General features: G+C 38.3%; 1 protein-coding gene and 1 pseudogene across 1 annotated transcript in view; both read left to right on the forward strand.

The window, feature by feature from the left end:
- The first annotated feature begins 644 nt into the window (after nucleotides 1-644).
- Adad1 (adenosine deaminase domain containing 1) overlaps nucleotides 645-24489 on the forward strand; it is a 44237-nt gene continuing 20392 nt past the window's right edge. Inside the window, exons 1-9 of the mRNA XM_021158165.2 lie at nucleotides 645-823; nucleotides 1170-1349; nucleotides 2053-2241; nucleotides 4154-4321; nucleotides 6932-7000; nucleotides 13524-13649; nucleotides 17042-17165; nucleotides 20826-20996; nucleotides 22520-22749. Coding sequence (XP_021013824.1) covers nucleotides 706-823; nucleotides 1170-1349; nucleotides 2053-2241; nucleotides 4154-4321; nucleotides 6932-7000; nucleotides 13524-13649; nucleotides 17042-17165; nucleotides 20826-20996; nucleotides 22520-22749 — 1375 coding nt within the window. The 5' untranslated portion in view covers nucleotides 645-705. The remainder of the gene's footprint in view (nucleotides 824-1169; nucleotides 1350-2052; nucleotides 2242-4153; nucleotides 4322-6931; nucleotides 7001-13523; nucleotides 13650-17041; nucleotides 17166-20825; nucleotides 20997-22519; nucleotides 22750-24489) is intronic.
- Nucleotides 14908-15607, forward strand: LOC110290966 (annotated as a pseudogene).

Below are 24489 nucleotides of genomic sequence, written 5' to 3' on the forward strand. Positions count from 1 at the left end.
GTGGAGAAGGGTGAAGGGTATCCTTGAAGCAAGCCTCAGCTTTCCCCAGCTGTCTCCAAGGACTCTGGGGAAGACGCCCCTTGGTAGAGACACTGAGTGGGGTTAAGAAGACACCTGGTGTTTTATGAAGGCTACACACTCGGTGTAGACAACTGAGGCAGGGGTAAGCAACCGTGTGCTGCTCTGGGACGACTAGGGTCACCCTGTGTGCAGACAACTGAAGTGAGGCTATGGAGCCATGTAGTATTCTGTGACGGCTCTAGGTTGTCCTAAGTGTGGACGACTGAGGTGGGAATAAGCGGCTTTGTGGCGCTCTGTGTGTGGCTGAGTGTGTCCCTAAGTTGGGCGAGGACAAGCAGCCACATGAGGAGGTGAGAGGGGCAGGGACAGAGAGGCTGAACCTTGGGACTTTGTCTTCTACAAAAAGAATGCAACCTGACAAGGCCGGAAGAACGGGGTCCTTAGAGATGAGGCCTGGAACCTGCGCCCCATTCACCCTGACCCTGGCCCAGCTACGCACGCAGCCCACGCCGCAGGGGGCGGGGGCGGAGCCAGAGCGAAGGTCCTTGCTGATTGGACGAGGGCCCCCCACGGGGGCGTCGGCCCCGCTCCTCAGGGCCAGCTCGAGGGGCCCTTTTGAAAGACGCGACCGACCGCGTGGCCCACAGAGGCCTGAGGCGAGAGGTCGACGGTGGCAGCGCAGCAATGGCGACCGCGGGCGGCAGCCGAAGAGCCCCGGTCCCGGGCCCTCGGCTCGGCCTGCCTCTGGCCGCTCACCTGCCGGCGAGCCTGGGCGGGGAGGGCGCGAAGGACAGCGTCGGGGGTGCGCTGGCCGGGAGGCCGTCGGTTTGGTTCTGTCCCCTCTTGTTCTCGGCTTTCTAGACCTTGCTAATGAGGCCCCTCAGTTCTGAGGAGATTCAATGTTAGTGGTGGCGGTGGTGGCTTTCCACTGTCCCCTCAGCTGTTCCTATTACCGTTTATAGTTGAGTTTAGGGGACAATTTGGAAAAGTTAATTGTTAAAACACAACACAGGCTTTGAGGTTAATTAAAGAGGGATTGTTTGTAGCCATGGGAGCATGTGTGCGAGGGCGAAACTTAGGTCAAACTAAAAGTGTTGGGGAGTTCCTCTTCCAGGATTTTCATTTTCTGTCAATTTTATCCTAACCAGGAGAGAAAACTTCTGGAAACAATGACTGGTTTCAGAGTTCCAGGGTTCCCAGCTTTGCTCAGATGCTGAAAAAGAATTTGCCAGTTCAGCCATCAGCTCAGACAGTAACTTTGCCCACCGGATATTCCTCTGAAAGTTGTAGTCTGTCGAATATGGCATCCAAGGTTACACAAGTGACAGGTACAACTTTCTTTTTATTTGTTGAAGTACCTAGATACATAAAGATTATGGGATTGTCAGTAACTGCTAAGTGATGTGGGTGTATGTTGTCTCTCATCTCTGTGGCCGTGTGCCATTTGGAGTTAGTAACTGTGACATATTACAGTAGGAGGCCTGTAGAAGTCTTTAACTTCACAGATCCTTTATTTGTTCCCACCTTCACTGTTGAATTACTTGAAATATGACTTAGCCTGCCCCCACAATGGGGTGTCAGGGAAAGTTCTAGACTTGCAAGCACTTTGTATTCTACATATTACTTCACATAATATAAAGCAGTAGTAAACATACTGTGAAACTTAGATTGAATTGGGATCAGACAGCTCAGTGGGATAGGCATTATAACAGACTGGCACCCAAAACTAGATCGTAGTCTCAACAAAACCAGTTCTATATCATTGCCATTCTAGACCTTAGTGACCTCATCTGTAAAAATGACTTATCTCTGAGACATCACTAAAATTCCATTAATTTTTCTATCACAAATGGTATTTCTGTATAATGTGTCCTCAGTGTGCCAAAAGGCATATACAGTAACAGGTTGTGGTTGTTGGTGTATCCAAACTGTCTAGTAGGAACTTGGGGGGAAACATGCTTATTGTATAAGGGTTTAGTACTTTGACTGGTTTCTTTAAACCAAACTGACCAGTAAAACATTTGTTCTTAGGTAATTTTCCAGAGCCATTGCTTTCCAAAGGTCTTTCATCTATTTCAAATCCTGTCCTTCCTCCAAAAAAACTACCTAAAGAGTTTATAATGAAATACAAACGTGGAGAGATCAATCCCGTGTCGGCCTTGCACCAGTTTGCACAAATGCAGCGTGTTCAGCTTGACCTTAAGGAAACTGTAACAACAGGTAAGATGGAAGTTGTGCCAAATTATCCCAGGACTAGCATTATTTTTTTCCAATAAAAGTAGGGTATATAAGCAGTTTTACATTTACTTACCACACACAATGTTAAGGTTAAATAGGTATTTTATGACAAAATAAAGACACATTTCTGTCAGTGTTGATCAAGTATTTGTTCTGAAATTATAAAATTCTGTGATTGTGATACCTGAGGGAAAAAACATGGTCAGATTTCGCTCCTGAAATTAAAGGATTTGATAAGAAAGGGGCACTTGCATGGTTGATGTTGCCTCTGCAGAATTGTCTTGCATCTGCCATTCTCCTTTATACCCTTAAACCTGAAGTACACCTTACTGTGTGTATTTGTGGAAGGCTACAGGAGTATAATTAGAAGCAGAAAGGCTTCTGGTCTCTTCATGTTGAGGGCTCTAACCAAGAACCTTAGGAACTTGCTGTTAAGAAGCACTGACTAACATGTGATAGTGAAACTAGCTTTAAAATATTTGTGTGCATGCAGAGAGTTTTTGTTTCTGTAGTTTTCTAACAATTCCCTGTGTGGATCTCAAAGATGATATCTCTGCAACATAATTTAAAGCTCTGGAAATTTTACTGAAGATTTTAGATAAGTTTCTTTGAGTGAAGTACCAGTAAACTTGACAAAAATGTAAACTGTAGTACTTTCATTAGGTAAACAGCAGTCTCAATATTAGTTTAACGTCTTAGCTTTCCTACATTATTCTTAGATCACCCTTGGAAATGTAAGCTATTAATAAGAAAGATCAAAAAATTCCCAGTGAAAATACTTCGCTGCTCTGAGGATTGCCAGTGCTGTTCTGTTTGTTCTGTGTTCTAAGGCTATAAACAAGCTAAAGTTCACTACTCAGCTTTCTGATATAGAACACTTTCTAACAAATGTAGTGTGTAATATACATGAGTCATCTGAGCCACTTGTTAAGAAAGTAAAGTATTACCTGGTTTAACACGTTTATATTGAAATACAGGTAAACATGGGAAAATGGTAAATTGAGATGTTTAGGAAAGGGGAAAAAAGCAAGATTAGCCAAATATAGGTTTAAGTTCCTAGTAAAATTTTATGTGTATGTTTTAGAAATAGTTAATGTAACATGATTATAAATATGTGAGAAAATGAGATGGCAGTGTGTGTAGTGGCTAGTTCCTAGCCATCCCTAACCAAAGAGAAGATATTTAAGTGTCCAACATTAAATTCTCTCATCTGTAAATTTAGGAGATGATTAAATTTTCATGAGGCAAATGCAAAATCCAAGTAAAAGGCATAGTGTAACGGTAATCCTGTTGTGGAGTTTGTGCAAGGATGGGCAGTTTGCTTAATTCATGGAAACGTCTTTTCTCTTGCTTGTTTTAGTTCTTTTTATTTATTCCCTGACCTTTCCTTTCCTGAGTGTAACTGATTCAGTTGTGTACTATGATGTCTTAATGTCTGTACAAAGTTTCTTCAAAAGGATCACTTATATTTTACAACATTTAACATTTTTAGGGTATTCCAAAGATGAGAGAATTTAATTTTATATACATTGAAATCTTAAAGATGGATATTACTAGAAGTTTTCAAATATTTTACTAATTCTTTGTTAGTTCGGTAAATATTTGATTGTAAACCATTGCCATACATTATACTATATTCTGAAGCTGTCTTCATTGCTTGCATTGTATCTGTAGAATCCATTGGCTGTAGTTCTAATGCAAGTTTTGGGGCTGATCTAATTGTAATTTTAATCCTTACTTGCTTTATAAAGAGTTGAGTTTACACTAAAAGGAGGTCATTTAATACTAAATAGTTATCCAGAATTTTATTCTGGAATATTTTACTAACATTCAGACATTCTTGCAAGAATATACTGTGAATTATTGTAGCATTCATTCTGGGTTCTTTTTCAAGGAAATGTTATGGGACCATATTTTGCTTTTTGTGCTGTGGTGGATGGTATTCAGTACAAGACAGGACTGGGACAGAATAAAAAGGAATCGAGATCCAATGCAGCAAAGTTAGCTCTTGACGAGCTTCTACAACTGGATGAGCCTGAGCCGAGAGTTTTAGAACCAGCAGGTAAGGGGAACTGACGTGTATGCTTGAGTGTGTTATTCCCAAAAGGAGTGGAGACAGGCTTACTTAACAGCTGCAACATCATAGGATTTGAATATTTCTTTTCAGTTGCTGTTTGCTGAAATGTTTCATAGAATTATCTTGTGTTTTTATCACCAAAAGATACAATCATGTTTTGCTAGTACTCATATAAAAAGGTATAGTCTTTGTGGTTTTGACTTAAATTTCCCAATTAATCTGTCACTTACTATGTTTATTGGACATTATCTTTTTAAGAGGGAGAGACAGATTATGTTTAAGTCATTTTTTCCATTTTCAATTAGTTCTACTGTTACTGACTTTTAAAACTCTAGGTCTATTCTGGTATTTATAAGATTCTGATGTACAAATAAAAACATTCTAGCCTGAGGGTTACCTTTATCTTTATTTGTAGTATCTTTTGATGTACAAAACATTTTGCTTTTGATAAATCCAGTTTTCTTTTGTTGTGTGTACCTTTGATGCCATACCCAAGAAATTATTGCCAAATCTAGTGTCATGACATTTTCCCACTGTGGTTTCTTTTTAGAGCTGTATAGTTTTAGCTACTACATCTAAAAGTTTTTGATAAATTTTTATTTTTGTAAAAGAAATTAGTGTCTGACTTCATTCTATTACTTTGTGAATATTAGTTTTCCCAGGAGCATTTGTTTAAAAAAAAAAAAAAGTTATCACCCCTGTTAAAACCACCTGATTGTGTCTTTCTGGGCACTGTGACCTCTGTGTCTGTGTTGAGGTAAATATTAAATAAGATCCAGCACGTTCCCACTCTAGGGCTGGCACTGGCAGGCCACAACGCTATGCTCCAGCAGGGTCCCACTGACTCTGTTCCACATTCCAGTCACCAAATTGATCCTCCAACCTCGAAGTTAGATAGCACAATACCCAGTAACCCAGTAAAATCAAGACTCTTAAAGCTTATAGTTATCCAATCAGATTTATGTATCAATAAAGTCACAATTTACAAGATGCCAATACAATAATTTCAGAGCCAATTGTTAATGAACCAGCCACGCTGGTTCACATTTGTCTCCATTCTCCTTCTCTGCAACTCTTAGCTCCACCTCCCCTTTCCCTGTCCAATCACAGCCCTCCTCTGCACTAATGTAATTGGACAGGGAAAATCCTGCAACATGTCTGTCCTTAAAACAATAATACATTGTGTTGATTACTGTCATATTATTCTGATTACATAGCTTTGGAATAAGTTTTGAAATCTGAATATATGGATTTTCCAATTTTAGAGGTTTTTTTTTCTTTTCATAATGGCTGTTTGTCCCTGATATTTTACAATGAAGTTTTCTTTATACACTCTTGTTTTACTTATTGAGATTATTTGTTCATAATAACTATAATTTAATGTCCTTAGTCTTTTTTCTGCTTGAGCCAAACTCTCTTGAGTAAATAGATTTTAAATCCTTCCTTCTGAGTTTTCAACTTGCTTTTCTCAACTCTGGGTGCATGTGTCTGACTCTAGTAGCATTTTCTCTAGAGTGAGGACTCAGGTAACAGCACCACTCTTTCCTGGCTTGTTTCTATACCTTTAACTGGGTTTTCATCTAAATTACTCTAGGGTATTCTTTCTGCTTTCTTTTAACTAAATTAACAACCTTAGCTTCTAGAGCCTTTTCGTTTAAATTTTTGGATTTTTCCCTTTGTGTCCCTCTGGTGTAATGTCATGAACTTTTCTTGTTTTTCACATGCTCTTTAGCTTTTAGGACTGATCTGGAAAACATTTACAAAGATTTAGACTGAACTCATTAGGAAATTTATAGCATAGTCCTATTTTTTTAAGTCAGAAATTTATTTATTAATTTTTATTCAGCCATAGAATTTAATGTCATTTTGTCATTTGCATGAATGTATGGGACCATGGAATAATCAGGTTGAGTTAAAAAGTCAGTTGTACAGAAATTAATATTGTAAGTTTTCTCTCCTGTTTGTAAATTAGAGTAAGGGTAGTGTATCTAACTAAGTGGAATAATAATAAGGAAAAGATAATGTGGAAAGTTTAAAGTGGGAGAAGAGATACAGTGGAGTAATAGTGAAAAAAAGTATGACTCAAGGACATTATATATGTATGCATGAATATGTATGTATGAATATAAACTCATTATGTTGTACAAGTATTTTAGCATAGTCCTATTAAAAGCCTGATGGCAGCACTTTGAATAATTTTACTCATTTTAATAAAATGTTTAAGTGTTTTACATAGTATTATTATAAATAGAAAGTGTTCCTAAGTATCTGAAATAAGACTCTATTGAGTTTCAGAATGTTGCCACTTTTACAAAAGAAGCTAAATTGCTGTTAAGTTCCAGAAACTCAGAAATTAGTTTGAATAACTAATGTCAAAATAGGAAAACTAATGTGAGCTAAGGAGCATTTGATGATGACAGAGTTGGCAGAAATTTTTAAAGAATATAACTATTATGTATTGCTATTCTTGGATTCATGTTTGTTTTTATTGCTTTCTTGGGTTTCTGTTATTGCAGGTTAGTAAAGAGCTGCTAGCTCTCAGCGCTCTAGAACATTGCCCTTTCATTGTTTCCTATGGTTTGGTTTTATTCACAGGGCCTCCTCCTATCCCTGCAGAACCTGTTGTTACACCTGAAGCAGCATATGTTTCAAAAGTGCAATATGGTAGGTAATGTTCTGTTTAGAAAACAAACCCAGTGAAAAATTAAAATGCACAGGTATGAAGATATACCTTAACATTTTATTTAGACCTTTCATGCTTCTGTTAAAAGAGAAGTTTCCCGTTAAAAATAGCTTATAGGAAGAGAAATGAGGTTGGAGAGGAAATATTTAAAAAGGAATTTGAGCCAGTTCCGATTGTATGGCCATATATAAATCCTAGCTCTTCTGGGAGCTGAGACAGGAGGATAGCAAATTCACGGCTTGCCACTCCACCAACAGCCTGTCTGACAGTTTAGTGAGTCTTGTCTAAAAATATGAGGGATCTTAGGCATAGCTTGGTGGTAGAATACTTGCCTACATAGTGTGATAACTTTGGCTCAGTTGTCGGAATGACACAAAATAACTGGGGGGTGGGGGCATGTCCTTTTAATAAGGAGTCTATTACATACATATAGGTACATGTTATACATATATACATGCAGACAAAAATAGGAAAATACATCTTTAAAAATCATATATGTACACATACACATATGCATGTATATGTGCATATATCTAGTTGAAGTTATATGTGACCAAAGACTAATTAATTCTCATTATACTTTTAATTTCTTCATTTTAAAAATTGATATAAATCAATTACCTCATCAAATTATCATGAGGATTAGGTTGATAAGCATAAAATACATGAGTATCTGGCACACAAAAAATGTTTATTAAATCAGAACTTTCATTGGTTTATCACATTCAGTATTGTATAGCAGTGTGTCCTTGACTGGTACACCATCATCTCCTGGAAGGCAAGACATTCTTAATTTGTCTTTTGATGATATTTGAGAGATACTTCAGATTTTATGACGTTTGCAAAGTGAAAAGTTTCCCTTTCACTGTTATCATTTAGTCAGGCTTGCTTTCTTTTAGTCAGCTTTGTATTCATTTTCCTAAGATAGACAAAGATCTCAAATGTGTTTGCGTGGACAGACAGGGAAAATAAACACATTCAAAGGCCAAAATCCACCAAGATATGGCCACTTGACCTCAGAGGTGTAAGGATTCATGAATAGCCTCGAGGGCTCAGTCTACACTGGTGATTGCATAATGTTGGAAGAGGTTTTACCATTTCTATCACTCTCTGTAGAAGTTTGTAATGACTAACAATAATCTAGATCACATTACCCTGGGAAAACAGATTATAGTGTATGAGTTAGAAAGGATACAGTTTAAAAAATAATGTAAAAATAAAGTCCAGTTTGGGAAGTTGAGTTTTGGAGCCAAGTGTCAGAAAAAGGTGAGCAAACAAATGTATGAGGTTAAAATAGGAATCAAATTTTAAAGCTTTTGAAAAATAAAGATTTGAGATCCACAAAAAATTTACTGGGTACTTCATGTTGGGCCAGTTATCAAGGTGGTCAATAGTTTACAGCCTGTGCAGCATATTTTAGTGGACTATATCTGCATGAGAATAGTACTATGTTCTCTGTGAAAATAGATTCTGGTTATTCATAACAATGGGATTCACTTGAAATTAGCAACTTGTAGTCAAAGAAGTGGTATAGTAAGACTGGAGAGATGGTTCAGTAGTTAAGATCTTCTACTACTCCTGTAGAGGACCTCCATTCAGTTCCCAGCACTCAGAGAAAGCCACTCACAACTGCCTGAAACTCCAACTCTAGGAGGATTTGATGTCTCTGGTTCCTATGGGCACCTGCACTTACATATACACCCCCAGCCTCCCCCATACTTACACATACACCTGATAAATATACTCCAGGAGGTTTTAACATCTCTGGTTCCTACAGGCACCTGCACTCACATATACATCACTATCAAGTAGGCTTTATCCCAGGGATGCAAGGTTGGTTCAATATATGAAAATTCATTAACGTAATCCACTATATAGACAAACTCAAAGGAAAAAAAATCACATGATCATCTCCTTAGATGCAGAGAAAGCATTCAACAAAATACAACAACCCTTCATGTTAAAAGTATTGGAGAGATCAGGAATTCAAGGCCTATACTTAAACATAATAAAAACAATATACAGCAAACCAACAGCCAATATCAAATTAAATAGAGACATACTTGAAGCAATCCCACTAAAATCAAGGACAAGACAAGGATGCCCACTCTCCCCTTATCTATTCAATATAGAACTTGAAGTGTTAACTAGAATAATAAGACAACAAAAAGACCTTAAAGAGATGTAAATTGGCAAAGAAGAAATAAAAGTATCACTATTTGCAGATGATATGATAATATACAGAAGCAACCCCAAAATTCTACCAGAGGACTTCTCCAGCTGATACACCATTTCAGCAAATAGGCTGGATATAAAATTAACTCAAATCAGCAGCCTTCCTTTATACAAATGATAAACAGGCTGAGAAAGAAAGTACAGAAACAATTCCCTTCACAATAGCCACAAATAATATAAAATATCTTGGGGTAACTCTAACCAAACAAGTGAAAGACCTTTATGACAGTAACTTCAAGTCTCTCAAGAAAGAAATCGAAGAAGATCTCAGAAAATGGAGAGAACTTCCATGCTCATGGATTGGCAGGATTAATATAGCAAAAAATGGCCATCCTACCAAAGGCAATCTACAGATTCAATGCACTCCCCATCAAAATCCCAACACAATACTTCAAAGACATGGAAAGAGCAATTCTCAAATTCATCTAGAAAGGAAAAAAAAAAAAACCAGAATAGCCAAAACACTTCCTAACAATAAAAGAACTTCTGGGGGAATCACAATCCATGACCTCAAGCTTTACTACAGAACAATAGTGATAAAACAAACAAACAAACAAAACCTGCATGGTATTGGTACAGAGATAGGCAGGAAGATCAATGGACTAGAATTGAAGACCCAGAAATAAGTCCACACACTTACAGATACTTGATCTTTGATAAAGACGCCAAAAATATACAATGGAAAAAAGAAAGCATCTTCAGTAAATAGTGCTGGTCTAATTGGCTGTATTTGGAAAAATGAAAATAGGCCCATATTTGTCACCTTGCACAAAGCTCAAGTCCAAGTGGATCAAGGACCTCAACAAAACACCAGACACAGTGAATCTAGTAGAAGATAAAGTGGGCTCAGTCTTCTGTGCACTTTCCCTACCAGAGGAGAGCTTGCCTCCTGGGAGTGCTCTGACCCTGGGACTCAGGTGAGATCACCATTTGTGAGATCACCATTTTCCCTCCAGTGTCTTTCTAAGGCAGGTCCACTCAGGAAAGCACAGGCAACAGAGCTTCTAGGACAGGGTTCTCCAGTTCTACATCTGCAGCCAGGAGGTGGGGCTGTTCCACAGCCCTCTGTGCACTGGTCTTGCCAGGAGAGAGCTGGTCTCCCAAGAGTGCTGACACAGACTAACAGACTCACTCACAGGAGGAACAAGCTCCAGCCAGAGACTGCAGAACATCTAATGCCAGACATTACCAAATGGCAAACATAAAAATCTTATCAACAGAAACCAAGACTACTTGGCATCATCAGAACACAGTACTCCCTCTACAGTGAGTCCTAGATACCCCAACACACCAGAAAAGCAAGATTTAGATTTAAAATCTTATGTTGGTAGAGGATTTTAAGAAGAACATTAATAACTCACTTAAAGAAATACAGGAGAACACAGCTAAACAGGTAGACGCTCTTAAAGAGGAAACATAAAAAATCCCTTAAAGAATTACAGGAAAACACAACCAAACAGGTGAAAGAATTGTACAAAACCATCCAGGATCTAAAAATGGAAGTAGAAACAATAAGAAATCACAAAAGGAGGAAACTCTGGAGATAGAAATCCTAGGAAAGATATCAGAAGCCATAGATGCAAGCATCACGAACAGAATACAAGAGATAGAAGAGAGAATCTAAGGTGCAGAAGATTCCATAGAAAACATGGACACAACAATCAAAGAAACTGCAAAATGCAAAAAGATTCTAACTCAAAACATCCAGGAAATCCAGGACACAACGAGAAGACCAAACCTAAGAATAATAGGTATAGATGAGAATGAAGATTATCAACTTAAAGGGCCAGTAAATATCCTCAACAAAATTATAGAAGAAAATTTCTCTAACCTAAAGAAAGAGATGCCCATGAACATACAAGAAGTCTACAGATCTCCAAATATACTGAACAAGAAAAGAAATTCCATCTGACACATAATAATCAAAACACCAGATGCACTAAATAAAGATAGAATAGAATATTAAAAGCAGTAAGGGAAAAAGGTCAAGTAACATATAAAGGCAGACCTATTAGAATTACACAGGACTTTTCACCAGAGACTATGAAAGCCAGAAGATTCTGGACAGATGTTATACCGACCCTAAGAGAACACAAATGCCAGCCCAGGCTACTCTACCCAGCAAAACTCTCAGTTACCATAGATGGAGAAACCAAAGTATTCCATGACAAAACCAAATTCACACAGCAATCTTTCCATGAATCCAGTGCTTCAAAGGATAATAAAGGGAAAACTCCAATACAAGGAGGGAAACTATGCCTTAGAAAAAGCAAGAAAGTAATCTTTCAACAAACTAAAAGAAGAAAGCCACAAGAACAGAATCCCAACTCTATCAACAAAAATAACAGGAAGCAACAATTACTTTTTCTTAATATCTCTTTGTATCAGTGGACTCAATTCCCCAATAAAAAGACATAGACTAACAGACTGGCTACATAAACAGGACCCGACATTTTGCTGCATACAGGAAACCCACCTCAAGGATAAAGACAGACACTACCTCAGAGTAAAAGGCTGGAAAATATTTTTCAGGAAAATGGTCTCAAGAAACAAGCTGGAGTAACCATTCTAATATAGAATAAAATTGACTTTCAACCTAAAGCTATCAAAAAAGACAAGGAGGGGCACTTCTGACTCATCAAAGGTTAAATCTACCTAAAATGAAATCTCAATTCTGAACATCTATGCTCCAAATGCAAGGGCATCCACATTCATTAAAGAAACTTTAGTAAAGTTCAAAGCACACATTGCACCACACACAATAATAGTGGGTGACTTCAATACCCCACTCTCATCAATGGACAGATCCTGGAAACAGAAACTGAACACAATGAAACTGACAGAATGAAACTGAACACAATGAAACTGACAGAAGTTATGAAACAAATGGATTTAACAGATATCTATAGAACATTTTATCCTAAAACAAGAGGATATATCTTCTTCTCAGCACCTCATTTTACCCTCTCCAAAACTGAGGTGCTGAGAAGAAGTTGCATTCTTTTGTTTTAGGATGAACTGTTAAATCTATTTGGTTCATAACCTCTATTAGTTTCATTGTGTCTCTGTTTAGTTTCTGTTTCAATGACCTGTCCATTGGTGAGAATGAGGAGTTGAAGTCTCCCACTATTATTGTGTGGGGTTCAATGTGTGTATTGAACTTTAGTAATATTTTTTTTCATGAATGTGAGTACTCTTGCATTTTGGGCATAGATGTTCAGAATTGAGACTTTCTCTTGGTGGATTTTCCCCTTGGTGAATATGAAGTGTCCTTCCTCATCACTCTTAATAACTTTTGCTAGAAAGTCTTTTATTGGATATTAGGATAGCAGCTCTAGCTTGTTTCCTTGGATCATTTGTTTGGAAGACCTTTTTCCATCCTTTTACTCTGAGGTAGTATCTGTCTTTGTTATTGAGGTGTGTTTCTTGTATGCAGCAAAATGCTGGATCTTGTTTGTGTATCCAGTCTGCTAGCTTATGTCTTTTTATAGGTGAACTCCAGGGAGGCTTTCAGTCTGTCCAGTTAGTTTCCCTACATGCCTTCAAGCTTTGGTGTCAACTGCTCTGAGTGCAGCAGATCCTCTAGGATGGCTCACGATATGGTCTCTTCATGGGAATAGACCAGGTGGCAGTCAATTGCTCTGAGTGCATCCTATCCTCAACTGCTCTGAGTGCAGTGGATCTTCTAGGATGGGTCAGAATATGGTGTCTTCACGGGAGCAGACCAGCTAGGAGTTTGTCCCAGCAGAAAGGACTGGGCAGAAGGAGCCAAAGGGTGGCCAAGTAGTTTTTTAGTGGGAATATGGAAACTATATCAGTAGTTCAAATGCATTTGGTTTGTACTGGTTCTCATTGGGGCACATTCTACATATTTTCTGTCATGATGACTATGATGAATATGTTTTGATTGTTACAGGTTAGGGAGGATTATTACTATTAAGTGGTATATTGCAGTATGTAAGATAGACAGTACTTTACAGCAAAAATAAATTGCTCTGTGTCTCAGATGAGTTTGAGAATCATATCTGACTGAGTTCTGCAAACATAACAGTGGTATTCAGATAGTAAGGTTGGTATTGACATATCATTCATAAGAAGTTATTCCAAGAGCTCTGTAATTTGCATTTTACAACTAAATATAACCATACCAAAAAGTGGAAATTTGTCTACATATCTTTATAAATCACTAACTAATGTAACTACAAAATAACACATCTCTTAGAAAAATAGCAATCCTCTTCAAATCATCCTGCTTTTTATTTTTCCTAGAAGGGAGACAAGTCCAGTATGCCAAGATTTCACAGCTTGTTAAAGAAACATTTGGTCAGCTAATTTCTAATCACTCACAATATCTGAAATGTAGCAGTTCATTGGCTGCTTTCATTATTGAAAGAGGTAAGTTCATATATTTGGTATATGTTACCCTACAAAAAAATTAATACCTTAATGATTTGGATCGCACTGTATAATATTTTATATTCTGCTTCTGTAGACAGTGATTTTATATTCATCTTAAGTGATCTTTTCTGATAGGCAAGTTGTTAAATATGAAGCTTCTCAAAGGTAAAGACAAAATGAACTGACCAGGAGCCAACAGAAAGCTGCAGAATAGTAAAAGGCCTAACATTGAAACCTTTCCCCACCAGAAGCAATGCCTCCTCCATAGCAACCCTCATTATAGCACACACCAAAGAGAGAGCAATACAAGTTAATGTCTTTATTTTCAAGTAAGAAAATATCAAAATATGAAAGAGTATATTTCTGTGGACATTTTGATGTTAAAAGTTTATTTTAACTTTATTTATCTTGCCTTTTAATGTTTAGAGTTTGAATTTTGTATTACAGATGTTGATAAAACAATTTTTGGTATTTGATATATTAAGAAATTTTTATGATCCAGGTGGGAGGAGAATAAATATATATATATATATATATATATATGTATATATATATACACATATACATATATATGATACATTGTATATCTTATATATGTGTGTATGTATATATACACATATCTAAGATGATAAAAATGAAAAACTGCTTTTAACCATGCAAACATGTGAGAATGTGGACATGTTGGCACACCCTTTGGTAATGGCAGAACTCAGAGGTATGAGACAGGGGGATCATAATGTAAAGATCAGCCTGGTATTACATAATTAGACCCTGTTTCAAAAAGCAAGTTATGGGAATTCATAGATCACTGAATGAAAGCCTTCTGCATCAGGCGACACTTAAGCTAAAACTTTAAATACTAGTGGTTTCCCTGAAGAGGAGAGAAAATATTTTTAGACAGAGGAAGGCATGAGGAACAAATGTGAAAAATATTTATTGGGGCAACAAGGAGATGAATTTATTGATAATACATGGTAGTATATATATAGAAGTAAAATAAAATATATTTAAATTGGTAAGATTTGGTATTCGACTACGAGCTGGCTTAAAAGCCAGTCAAAAATTAGATTTAATAAGATTAATAATGCAAAATATATTTAGATATGAGATAATCACAGTTGAAGCTGTTGCACTGAAATTTCTGAGTAAGAACTGGGCACATAGCGATGAAACAGCTGCCCTGCTAGGCATGGATGCAGAAACGTTTGAATTAGCTTTAGCAGAAGAGAAATGGAGGAGCCATAGACTATTAAGGATGAATTTAGGAAGGCCTGAGACCATGGAAAACTTGCCTGCACTGTATACTATTTTTCAAGGAGAGGTTGCTATGGTGACAGAATTATCAAAATCCCAGGCTGTTGGAAGCAAGGTCTGGTCCATCGAACTCCCATGTTGTCCTGTCGAGTGGATAAGCCTTCTGCGATAGTGGATGTTGGAGACAAAGTGTGGGTGAAGCTTATTGGCCGAGAGATGAAAAATGATAGAATAAAAGTGTCCCTCTCCATGAAAGTTGTCAACCAAGGTACTGGGAAAGACCTCGACAACAACATTGTCATTGAGCAAGAAGAGAGGCACAGTCAGTCCTTCCAGGATTACACTGGGCAGAAGATCACCCTTGAGGCCATCCTGAACACGACCTGCAAGAAGTGTGGCTGCAGAGGCCACTTTGCAAAGGACTGTTTCATGCAGCCAGGTGGAATCGAGTATTCTCTGACCCCTGAAGAGGAAGAGGAAAAAGAGGAGGCAAAGGCAGAAGGACTTGAGAAGCCTGATCCCACAAAGAATTTGTCCAGGAAGAGAAAGAAGGAAAAGAAAAAAAGAAACATAGAGACAGGAGGTCATCTGATTGTGAAAGCTCTGATTCTGAGAGTGACACGGGCAAGAAGACGAGGCATTCATCAAAAGACAGCAAGGCCACCAAGAAGAAAAAGAAGAAGCAGCAGCACAAGGAGTGAGGGTGGAACAAGCCACAGCAGCCCTTTCTCCTGCAAGAACTCACTAGTGAGAGTGTAACCTTCTACCCTACTGACTTGTCCCGATGGTCTCAGATGGCTTCTCCTCATGCAGCAAGCAGATTGGGGCCCCGCAGGGCACCTACCAACATGGTTTTCCCTTGTTGCTCCTGATTCTTTGCAAGTGGCCCCTGCAGCCATTGCATTCACGCGCTCAGTGTCTTCATTTCAGCAGAAGGTTCTAGTCCCAACCCGGCTGCCACTGCCCAAGCTGGACTCCTCTGCAGGAGTCCATGCTAGAGCCACAGGTGCTGCTGTGGAGGGAAGCCTGGCCATGAGAGAGCAGCCCCAACCTGCCAGCTGTCTGGGGTTGCTGTGGGTGGACTCTGCGGCCTTCATCCCCTCAGCCAGGGCCTGTATTCCAGTGACTGCTGAACCAGAGATTTGCAGCCAAGGTCATTGTTCTGCTCCCTGTCTATCATGGTGTGAGTGACTGGTTCCATTTCAAGCCTCTGCTTAAATTCCTAGCATAAATGGAAATATGTTTGGTTTTAAACTTTCAAAAAAAAACTTGGAACATGAACAGAAATAGAAAAATCTGTATTTAAATTGATAATATGCAGGTGATAACAATATACTAGTATCAATAAAAATCATCACTTCAAGTTCATATAGTAGGATAGTGAGTGAGTGCCATGTTCACTGAAATTTTGGAAGGTGCCATGAAGTTGTATGATGAATATGAGAGGGAATTAAAATGTTTTAGGAAATATAAGTGTGTATGTGGGCTTGTAAAATCTGAGGGAAGCCATGCGGACATTTCTGCAGTAACACGTGGATTCCTAGATTGCATTACCTTGCTTCCTTGCCTTATCATTTTAGTTGGGTTATAAGAAGCTAACTAGAAAAATGGATGGATCAGAAAAGTACTAAGTGAGCTGACACAGGCCCCAAAAGAAAATCACATTCTCTCTCATGCAGATTTTAACTTTTAATGTTGGCATGTATGTAAATAAGTGGAGTGGCTATAGGTTGTGAATCTAGGTAGGAAACAAGAGTTAGTATTATGAAAGGGGAGTAGGGCAAAAGGAAACATGTGATAGAAAAGCAGAGAGAGCCTGCTGAAGCGAAAAGCTGTAAGGTAGAGAAGGGGACCAAAGGAAGAAAAGCAAAAGCAAAATTTGTTTGATAAATGCTATAATAAATGAGGAGAAAGAAAATCTTCTGACTTTAGCATTCCATTCATGTAAGCAGGCCCTTGTCAATCCTGTTCTGCAGGACTTATCACTGATGTCAATTCAGTACACATTTCACAACATAAACAAAGATATGTGCATACATCACATTAATAAAAACAAAATATTTATTAAATGAGGATAAAGGTAGAGCTTGAACATAGAAAGAGGGAGGCTAACTAACAACTTGCTGCTGTTTTAGCTGGACATCATGAAGTTGTGGCTATAGGCACAGGAGAATACAACTACAGCCAGTGCATCAAGCCAAATGGAAGGGTGCTGCACGATACTCATGCAGTTGTTACAGCAAGAAGGTCTCTCCTTAGGTAAGGTAAAGGATGTGTTAATGCCTTCAATAGTAATGTTATCAGACCAAAGTAACTGCATAGGAATTAACCTGTTTTCAAATGGAACTTTACTCATAACAGAGCAAGGAGTATCAACCTCTAATCCAAGTCATTTGATATTCTTAAGCTGTGGTCACATGGTAATTATAGTGTCTTGTGTAGATTTTGTTGACTTCCTTGAGAACTGAGTTTTAAGAGCACTACAAGATTAGCTGGTAAGATGACTCTGAAGTTGAGAGCACTAACTGCTCTTCTAAAGGTCTTGAGTTCAATTCCCAGCAACCGCATGGAGACTCATAACCATCTGTAGTGAGATCTGGCGCCCTCTTCTGGCATGCAGGCATATACGCAGGCAGAATGCTACATAATAAATAAATCTTCTTCTTCTTCTTCTTCTTCTTCTTCTTCTTCTTCTTCTTCTTCTTCTTCTTCTTCTTCTTCTTCTTCTTCTTCTTCTTTCTTCATCTTTCTTCTTCTTTCTTCTTCTTTCTTCTTCTTCTTTCTTCTTCTTTCTTCTTCTTCTTCTTCTTCTTCTTCTTCTTCTTCTTCTTCTTCTTCTTTCTCCTTTCTTCTTCTTTCTCCTTTCTTCTTCTNTCTTCTTCTTCTTCTTCTTTCTCCTTTCTTCTTCTTTCTCTTTTCTTCTTTCTTCTTCTTTCTCCTTTCTTCTCCTTTCTTCTTCTTTCTCCTTTCTTCTTCTTTCTCCTTTCTTCTTCTTCTTCTTCTTCTTCTTCTTCTTCTTCTTCTTCTTCTTCTTCTTCTTCTTCTTCTTCTTCTTCTTCTTCTTCTTCTTCTTTTAAATCTTTTTTTTTTTTTACAGTTCAGTTGTTGGTCAGCCCTCATCCCATACCGCCTCCCCCATCTCCAAAAGGAGGTACCCAACCCCCACACCCCACCCCACCAGACCTCCCTACTCCCTGGGGCCCTAAGTCTCTCAAGGGCTAGGTGCATCTTCTCTCACTGGGGCCAAACCTGGCAGTTCTCTGCTGTATATGTGTCAGGGGCCTCATATCAATTGGTGTAAGCTGCCTGGTTGGTGACTCAGTGTCTGAGAGATCTTGTCAGTCCAAGTTAGTTGAGACTGCTGATCTTCCTATGGGGTTGCCTTCCTCCTCAGCTTCTTCCAACCTTTCCCTAATTCAATCACAGGGGTCTCAGCTTCTGGTTTGGTTGGGTGCAAGTATATGCATCTGACTCTTTCAGCTGCCTGTTGGGCCTCTCGGAGGGCAGCCACTCTAGGCTCCTGTCTGTAAGCACACCATAGCATCAGTAATAGTGTCAGGTCTTGGAGCCTTCCCTTGAGATGGATCCCAATCTGAGCCAGTCACTGGACCTCTTTTCCCTCAGACCCTTCTCCATTTTTGTCCCTGCAATTCTTTTAGGCAAAAACTATTTTGGATCAGAGTTTTTGACTGTGGGATGGCAAACCCCGTCCCTCACTTGATACCTTGTCTTTCTACTGGAGGTGGGCTCTACAAGTTCCCTCTCCCTACTGTCGGGCATTTCATCTAAGGTCCCTCCCTTTGAGTCCTGAGAGTCTCTCTCCTTCCTGGTACATTCTAGAGGGTCCAGCCAACTCCTCCCTACCAAGGTTGCCTGTTTGCATTCTTTCTGCTGGTCTTCAGGGCTTCAGTCCTGTATCTCCCCCATACCCCAATGCCAGATCATGTCCCCCTATTTCTCTTCCCCTACCTTCTCCCACTCAGGTCTGCCCCCCCACCCAATTAACTGCTTCTCCCTTCTAAGTGGGATTGAGGCATCCTCACTTGGGCCCTTTGGCTTGTTAACCTTGAGTTCTGAGGATTATGTCCTAGGTATTCTGTATTTATTGTCTAATATCCACTTATTAGTGAGTATATACCACGCATGTCCTGTTGAGTCTGAGTTACCTCACTCAGAAATACATCTTTTAAAAAAGGAGCACTACAAGATATTTTAAAGTTAGAGATATTATCTTTGAATGTTTAAAGTTATTGGAAAGTATAACATTATGTTAACACAAGGTAAACTTTATCTTATTTCACATCTAAATTAGATATTCTTATTCAAAGATAGCATCAGAAAAGCACAGGTTTCCAGTTATAAATTCCTCCAGTACTCTACTATTATTCAGCAGAGTATAAGTGGTGTATCCTTTGCTTTGAGACCCATTTGGGGTTAAATGATTACTCCACAGGGGCCATATGTCAGATATCCCAGAACTTACATTACAATACATAACGGTAGCAACATTAGTTATGAAGTACCAACAAAGTAATTTTATGGTTGGGGTTCTCACAACATGGGGAACTGTATTAAAGGATTAGGAAAGTTGAGCACACTGCTCTAGACTGATATATCAAAAGAGAAAGAAAAAGGAAGGAAGTCAGAACTCCCCCCCCCCAAAAACTGATCAACAATTCTGCTCTTCACAGAGGAAGAAGTAGCAGGAGGTTCAAAAAGGCCAAGAATGTTTCTGTATATAAGTACATGAAGAGTGGGAATTGAGTGTTACTTCCCATAATATACACCAACTTTTGATTCTCTTAAACCATTAAACTTCTAACAGATTTTCATTATAGCAAATATCAAATCAAGTTGGAGTAAATTTCGTCCTCTAGCTTGAGCAGTTGCCAGCATTCTGCTGCTCTTGTTTAATTTCTTTATCCTCACTGTTGCTCTTGTCTTTGCTGGAATATTTTAAAACAAAATGTAGATAGACCTGTTTTACCTGAAAAAGCTTAGTAGGTATCTCTATATAATCTTAAAGGTTATTACAGTGCTAGGAAGATGATCAAGTGTGCTTTCTCTGCAAGCATGAGGGCCTGCTTGCACATCCCCAGAACTCAAATACAAAGCTGGACATGACTGCTTGTTCCTGTGACCCTAGCCTTAGGGAGTGGAGACAGCCAGATCCTGAGATCTCTATGAGCAGCTAACCTAGCCCAAACTGCAAGCCAAACTGCCTTTCTCAGGACAGTAAGGGGAGAACAGTTGAGGAAAGGACCCATCATCCTAGTCTAGCCTTTGCACGTACACTGTCATACACACTTCAGTACATACAACACACACAAACACACACACACTATTGTGGAAGCCCATAGGAGTTAACTTATTCTTGTCCATTTTTCTTTGATGCTGATGGAATTATCTGACTTTCTTAATGCTACCTCTAAAGTGTGAAGTTTTTCTCCTTCTTGGCATTGTTATACACTACGTACAACCCCTAATGTTCCCTGTGCTGTATCTGTGCCTTTGGGTTTGTCTTCAACAGCACTAAGAAACAGTGTTGGAGATGGTGATGGTAGTAAGATAGGAGGAACTTAATGTGATAGGAAGAAGGGTAACAAGCTGACCCTTCAGAGCTATCTCAGGACGGAAGAAGGAGCCTGGGGAAGTGGGTCCTTTGCAAGATGCGATAGAAACTCAGATGTGCAGTGTAAAGTAGTAATGAAGCAGTGATGCGTTAATATGAGGTACAGGGCAGTCCAGTGTGAGCACGTCTTCAGGGGATTACTTTCTCACTAGTTAAAGTTAGAAGATTCTTATCAATACCAAAACTGTTGATATACAGAGGCATTGCTCATGTTACATTTGATTGTAATACTCATTAAGATACATCTATAATAAGTTTTATTAACAAAGTTACAATGTTTATTTTAGGTACTTTTATAGACAGCTTCTGCTCTTCTATAGCAAAAATCCTGCTATGATGGAAAAGTCAATCTTTTGTACAGAACCAGCTTCTAATCTACTTACTCTGAAACAAAACATCAACCTTTACCTCTATATGAACCAGTTGCCTAAAGGATCAGCCCAGATTAAGTCACAGTTGTAAGTATTAGGGAAGTTGCTTTTAAAAAACAGTAGGATGATCACAGTAGGATGTTCTGAATCTCTTTCTCAAACAAAATATGTGTGTCCATATTCTCTGTTCCCTTGAGCTGTTACCTTTCAGCTTCAGGGTGCAACAAATCCACCACCACCAGCAGCCTACCTCCTTTCCATTCACTCTGATCTATGACTATTTTCAAAAAATACTCGTGTGCCACCACTTTCTTTTCTATGGTATTGAAAACTCTGCCTTGAAGATTTCAAAAGCTTTAGGAAATTATGGATCTATGTAATATTCATATTCAAATACAGATTAAAAACTGTTGTATGGTCAAATGCCATTGTTTTGATGAATACATAACATCAGGTAGGGTGAACTTTGAATAGTACACATAAGAACAGTGAAAAAAAAAAGCCTACCCAAGTCTGACCATCTAGGAATGACCATGGGTAATAGTTTTATAAAAATTCTAGGAATTTCTTTGAAAATAAGATGCATGGATAAATAAAATTCAAGAAAAATAACTTTAGATTTTATTATCATTTTACCATAGGTGAATTTTGAAAAAAAAATCCCATTTCATAATTTTGTAGTTTTAAAACTTTTTGTAACAGTTACAATTTTACTGCACTTTATTTTTTAATTAATTTATTTTTATACTCCATATTTTAAAACTTTTTATATATAAGAACCTAGTTCTCAAAGTACAAGAACAAAAATTTTTGTTAATATCATTAATTTTTTGACATAGAGTCTCATGTAGCCCAGACTAAACTTGAATTCTGTCTTAGTTAGAGTTTTATTGCTGTGAAGAGACACCATAATCATGGTGTCTTATAAAGAAAAACATTAATTGGAACTGGCTTTCAGAGGTTTTGTCCATTAACATCATGGTAGGAAGCACAACAGTGTGTAGGCAGACATGATACTGAAAGAACCAAAAGACTCTTTCCACACTGGGCAGAGCTTGAGCACTAGGAGACCTTAAAGTCTGTCTTTACAGTGACACACTTCCTCTAACAAGGCCACACCTCCTAATAGTGCCACTTTCCATGGCCAAATATATTCACCCCCCCCCCAGAAACTCATTATATAGCCAAGGCTGATCCTAAACTTTTTGGCAAGGGTAAGGGAGTTGAGATAGTATCTTACTATATACCCCTGACTGACGTTGAACTTGCTATGTAGACAAGACTGGTCTCGAACTCATGGAAATCTGTCTGCCTCTTTCTCTCAAGTGCTGGAGTTAAAAGCATGTACTACCGCTAGGTCTTACCATTCTATATTAATGGCCATAAAAATGTTGATAATAGGAAAATTGTGCTGAATCTTAGTGTGTTGGTAATTTGTTATGCATTACTTTTTTGGGATGATGAATCCATTCCTACTTTTTTCTTTGTGCTTACATCTGCTCATACTATTGGAATTAGGTGTGTACTGGTAGAGAACAATTTTTGAGAGCATGCACATTTTACTTTTAAGAATTTTATTTTTATTAAAGAAAACTTTTTTCTCTCTCTAGACGCCTTAATCCACATTCTATTTCTGCGTTTGAAGCCAATGAAGAGCTGAGTCTCCATGTGGCTGTTGAAGGCAAAATTTATCTTACTGTTTACTGTTCTGCAGACGGGGTTAATAGAGTAAACAGTATGTCCTCAAGTGACAAGCTGACAAGATGGGAGGTGCTTGGTGTACAGGGAGCCTTGCTGAGTCACTTTATACAGCCAGTTTATATCAGCAGTATACTTGTTGGTGAGTTTCAGCACATTTGGGGATATTTAGTGGGGGAAGAAAACATGTTTGACTTACTAATATATAACCAGTTTTTGCATACATGAGACTTTAATTAAAAAGCACACATCACTGTTGATGTATTTTTTTTTTTACTATTTTATTAGGTTCTTATACCTCTACCTCCCTTCCAACACTTATTCCACCCTATTTTCTTCCAACCCCTCAACACTAGATAGGAGAGAAAGAAGGTTAGAGGGGGGAAGGGTGTAGACCTCTATAGGCTACTTCCTGCTGGTTAGGGGAATTGGGTTCCTTGGGGGAAGTCCAGTCTTCATCATTAGAATTTCCAGCAGTCCAACAAAATAGCAATCCAACAATAGCAAGTACAACAGCAAGCATAGCAGCAGAAACTAGCAGCAGCAGGGGCAGTGGCTACCACAGGCCCTCTCAGGGCTCTCGCAGAGTCCTCTTCAGATTAAACTATCTGCAGCTGGCAAAAATGATGACCCTGCTAGTGCATGAAGCAAACCATACCTGTGAAGTAGCCTCTTATCCCACACTTGGAGTTAAAACAAACCATGTTCAAATACCGTAAGAATCAAAACTCTCACTACACATGATTGCTTTGTTGAGCTATTTGTTTTGTCATCTCTAGAAATCATGCTTATTATATGACTTGCATAATCTTATAGGGGGCCAAGAATTAACATACTAAACTGCTTTATTATTAGTCTTATTCTGTCTTAGACTTACAGCTTCATTTACCTGATACTGAACCCCATTTCTTTATGGAAAAGATACTTTTTTGAACCTCCTGAATCTAAAAGCTTATGCTGTGTCTTGTCTTCTCTAAGAAATTAAATGCCCATTTCCCCCTTCTTCTCCTTACATCATTTTAATATATTATGTTAATTCTTTTAATTGATCAAATGAGTCTGATTAACTGGAACACAACTGACAGATTATTCATTTCTTAGATAGAAGATGCTGTTGAATTTTGGATTTATATTTGAATGGCTTTCCAGATACCATCTCATTGAAAACCAGTTTGGGGATTTTCTTCTTTTAAGTTAGTATGCAAAGTAATGGGATTAGTTATGGCATTTCATGTATACATGCCATTATACTTCTTTCTGTAGTTTTTTCTTCTATGTAATATTATTTAGCACACACAATAGTGGAAATCATGGCATTTGCATGCGCCTATGTCATTGTACTGTGTTCATATCCATGTCCTATTACTCACTAACTGCATGCCCTTTTCTCTCCTTTCCCCTCCACTGGTCTCTGTTGGCTTTCATGGTGTGTGTGATTTTGTGTGTATACACTGTGTGCATGTACATATACATGTATGTATGAAAATTTAATTCTTCATATGAGAAAACATTACTAAAATCACATTGTACTTATATACTGAATTCCCTTCTCCCATTCATCTATTGAAGGGTGTCTAGGCAGGTTTCATGTCTTGGGTATTGTTCTTACTGCTGTAATAAATGTGTGGATGTGAACTTAAGTCTGGGACACTGAGATTTCTTCGGGTATATACCTAGGGATGTTACAGCTAGATCATGTGGCGATTGCAGTTTTAGGGTTTGTTTTTTGTTTGTTGTTTTTGTTTTTTAGGAGCTTCCATTCTGACTTTCATAGTAAGTACATTCCTGCCAGCAATTTATTTTGCGTTTTTCTCTTTCTCAATATCCTCACCAGTATGTGTTGTCATTTGTTTTCCTGCTGATAGTCACCCTGACTGGGGTA

The sequence above is a fragment of the Mus caroli genome, chromosome 3 (genome assembly GCF_900094665.2).
Source record: "Mus caroli chromosome 3, CAROLI_EIJ_v1.1, whole genome shotgun sequence".
Taxonomy (NCBI): domain Eukaryota; kingdom Metazoa; phylum Chordata; class Mammalia; order Rodentia; family Muridae; genus Mus; species Mus caroli.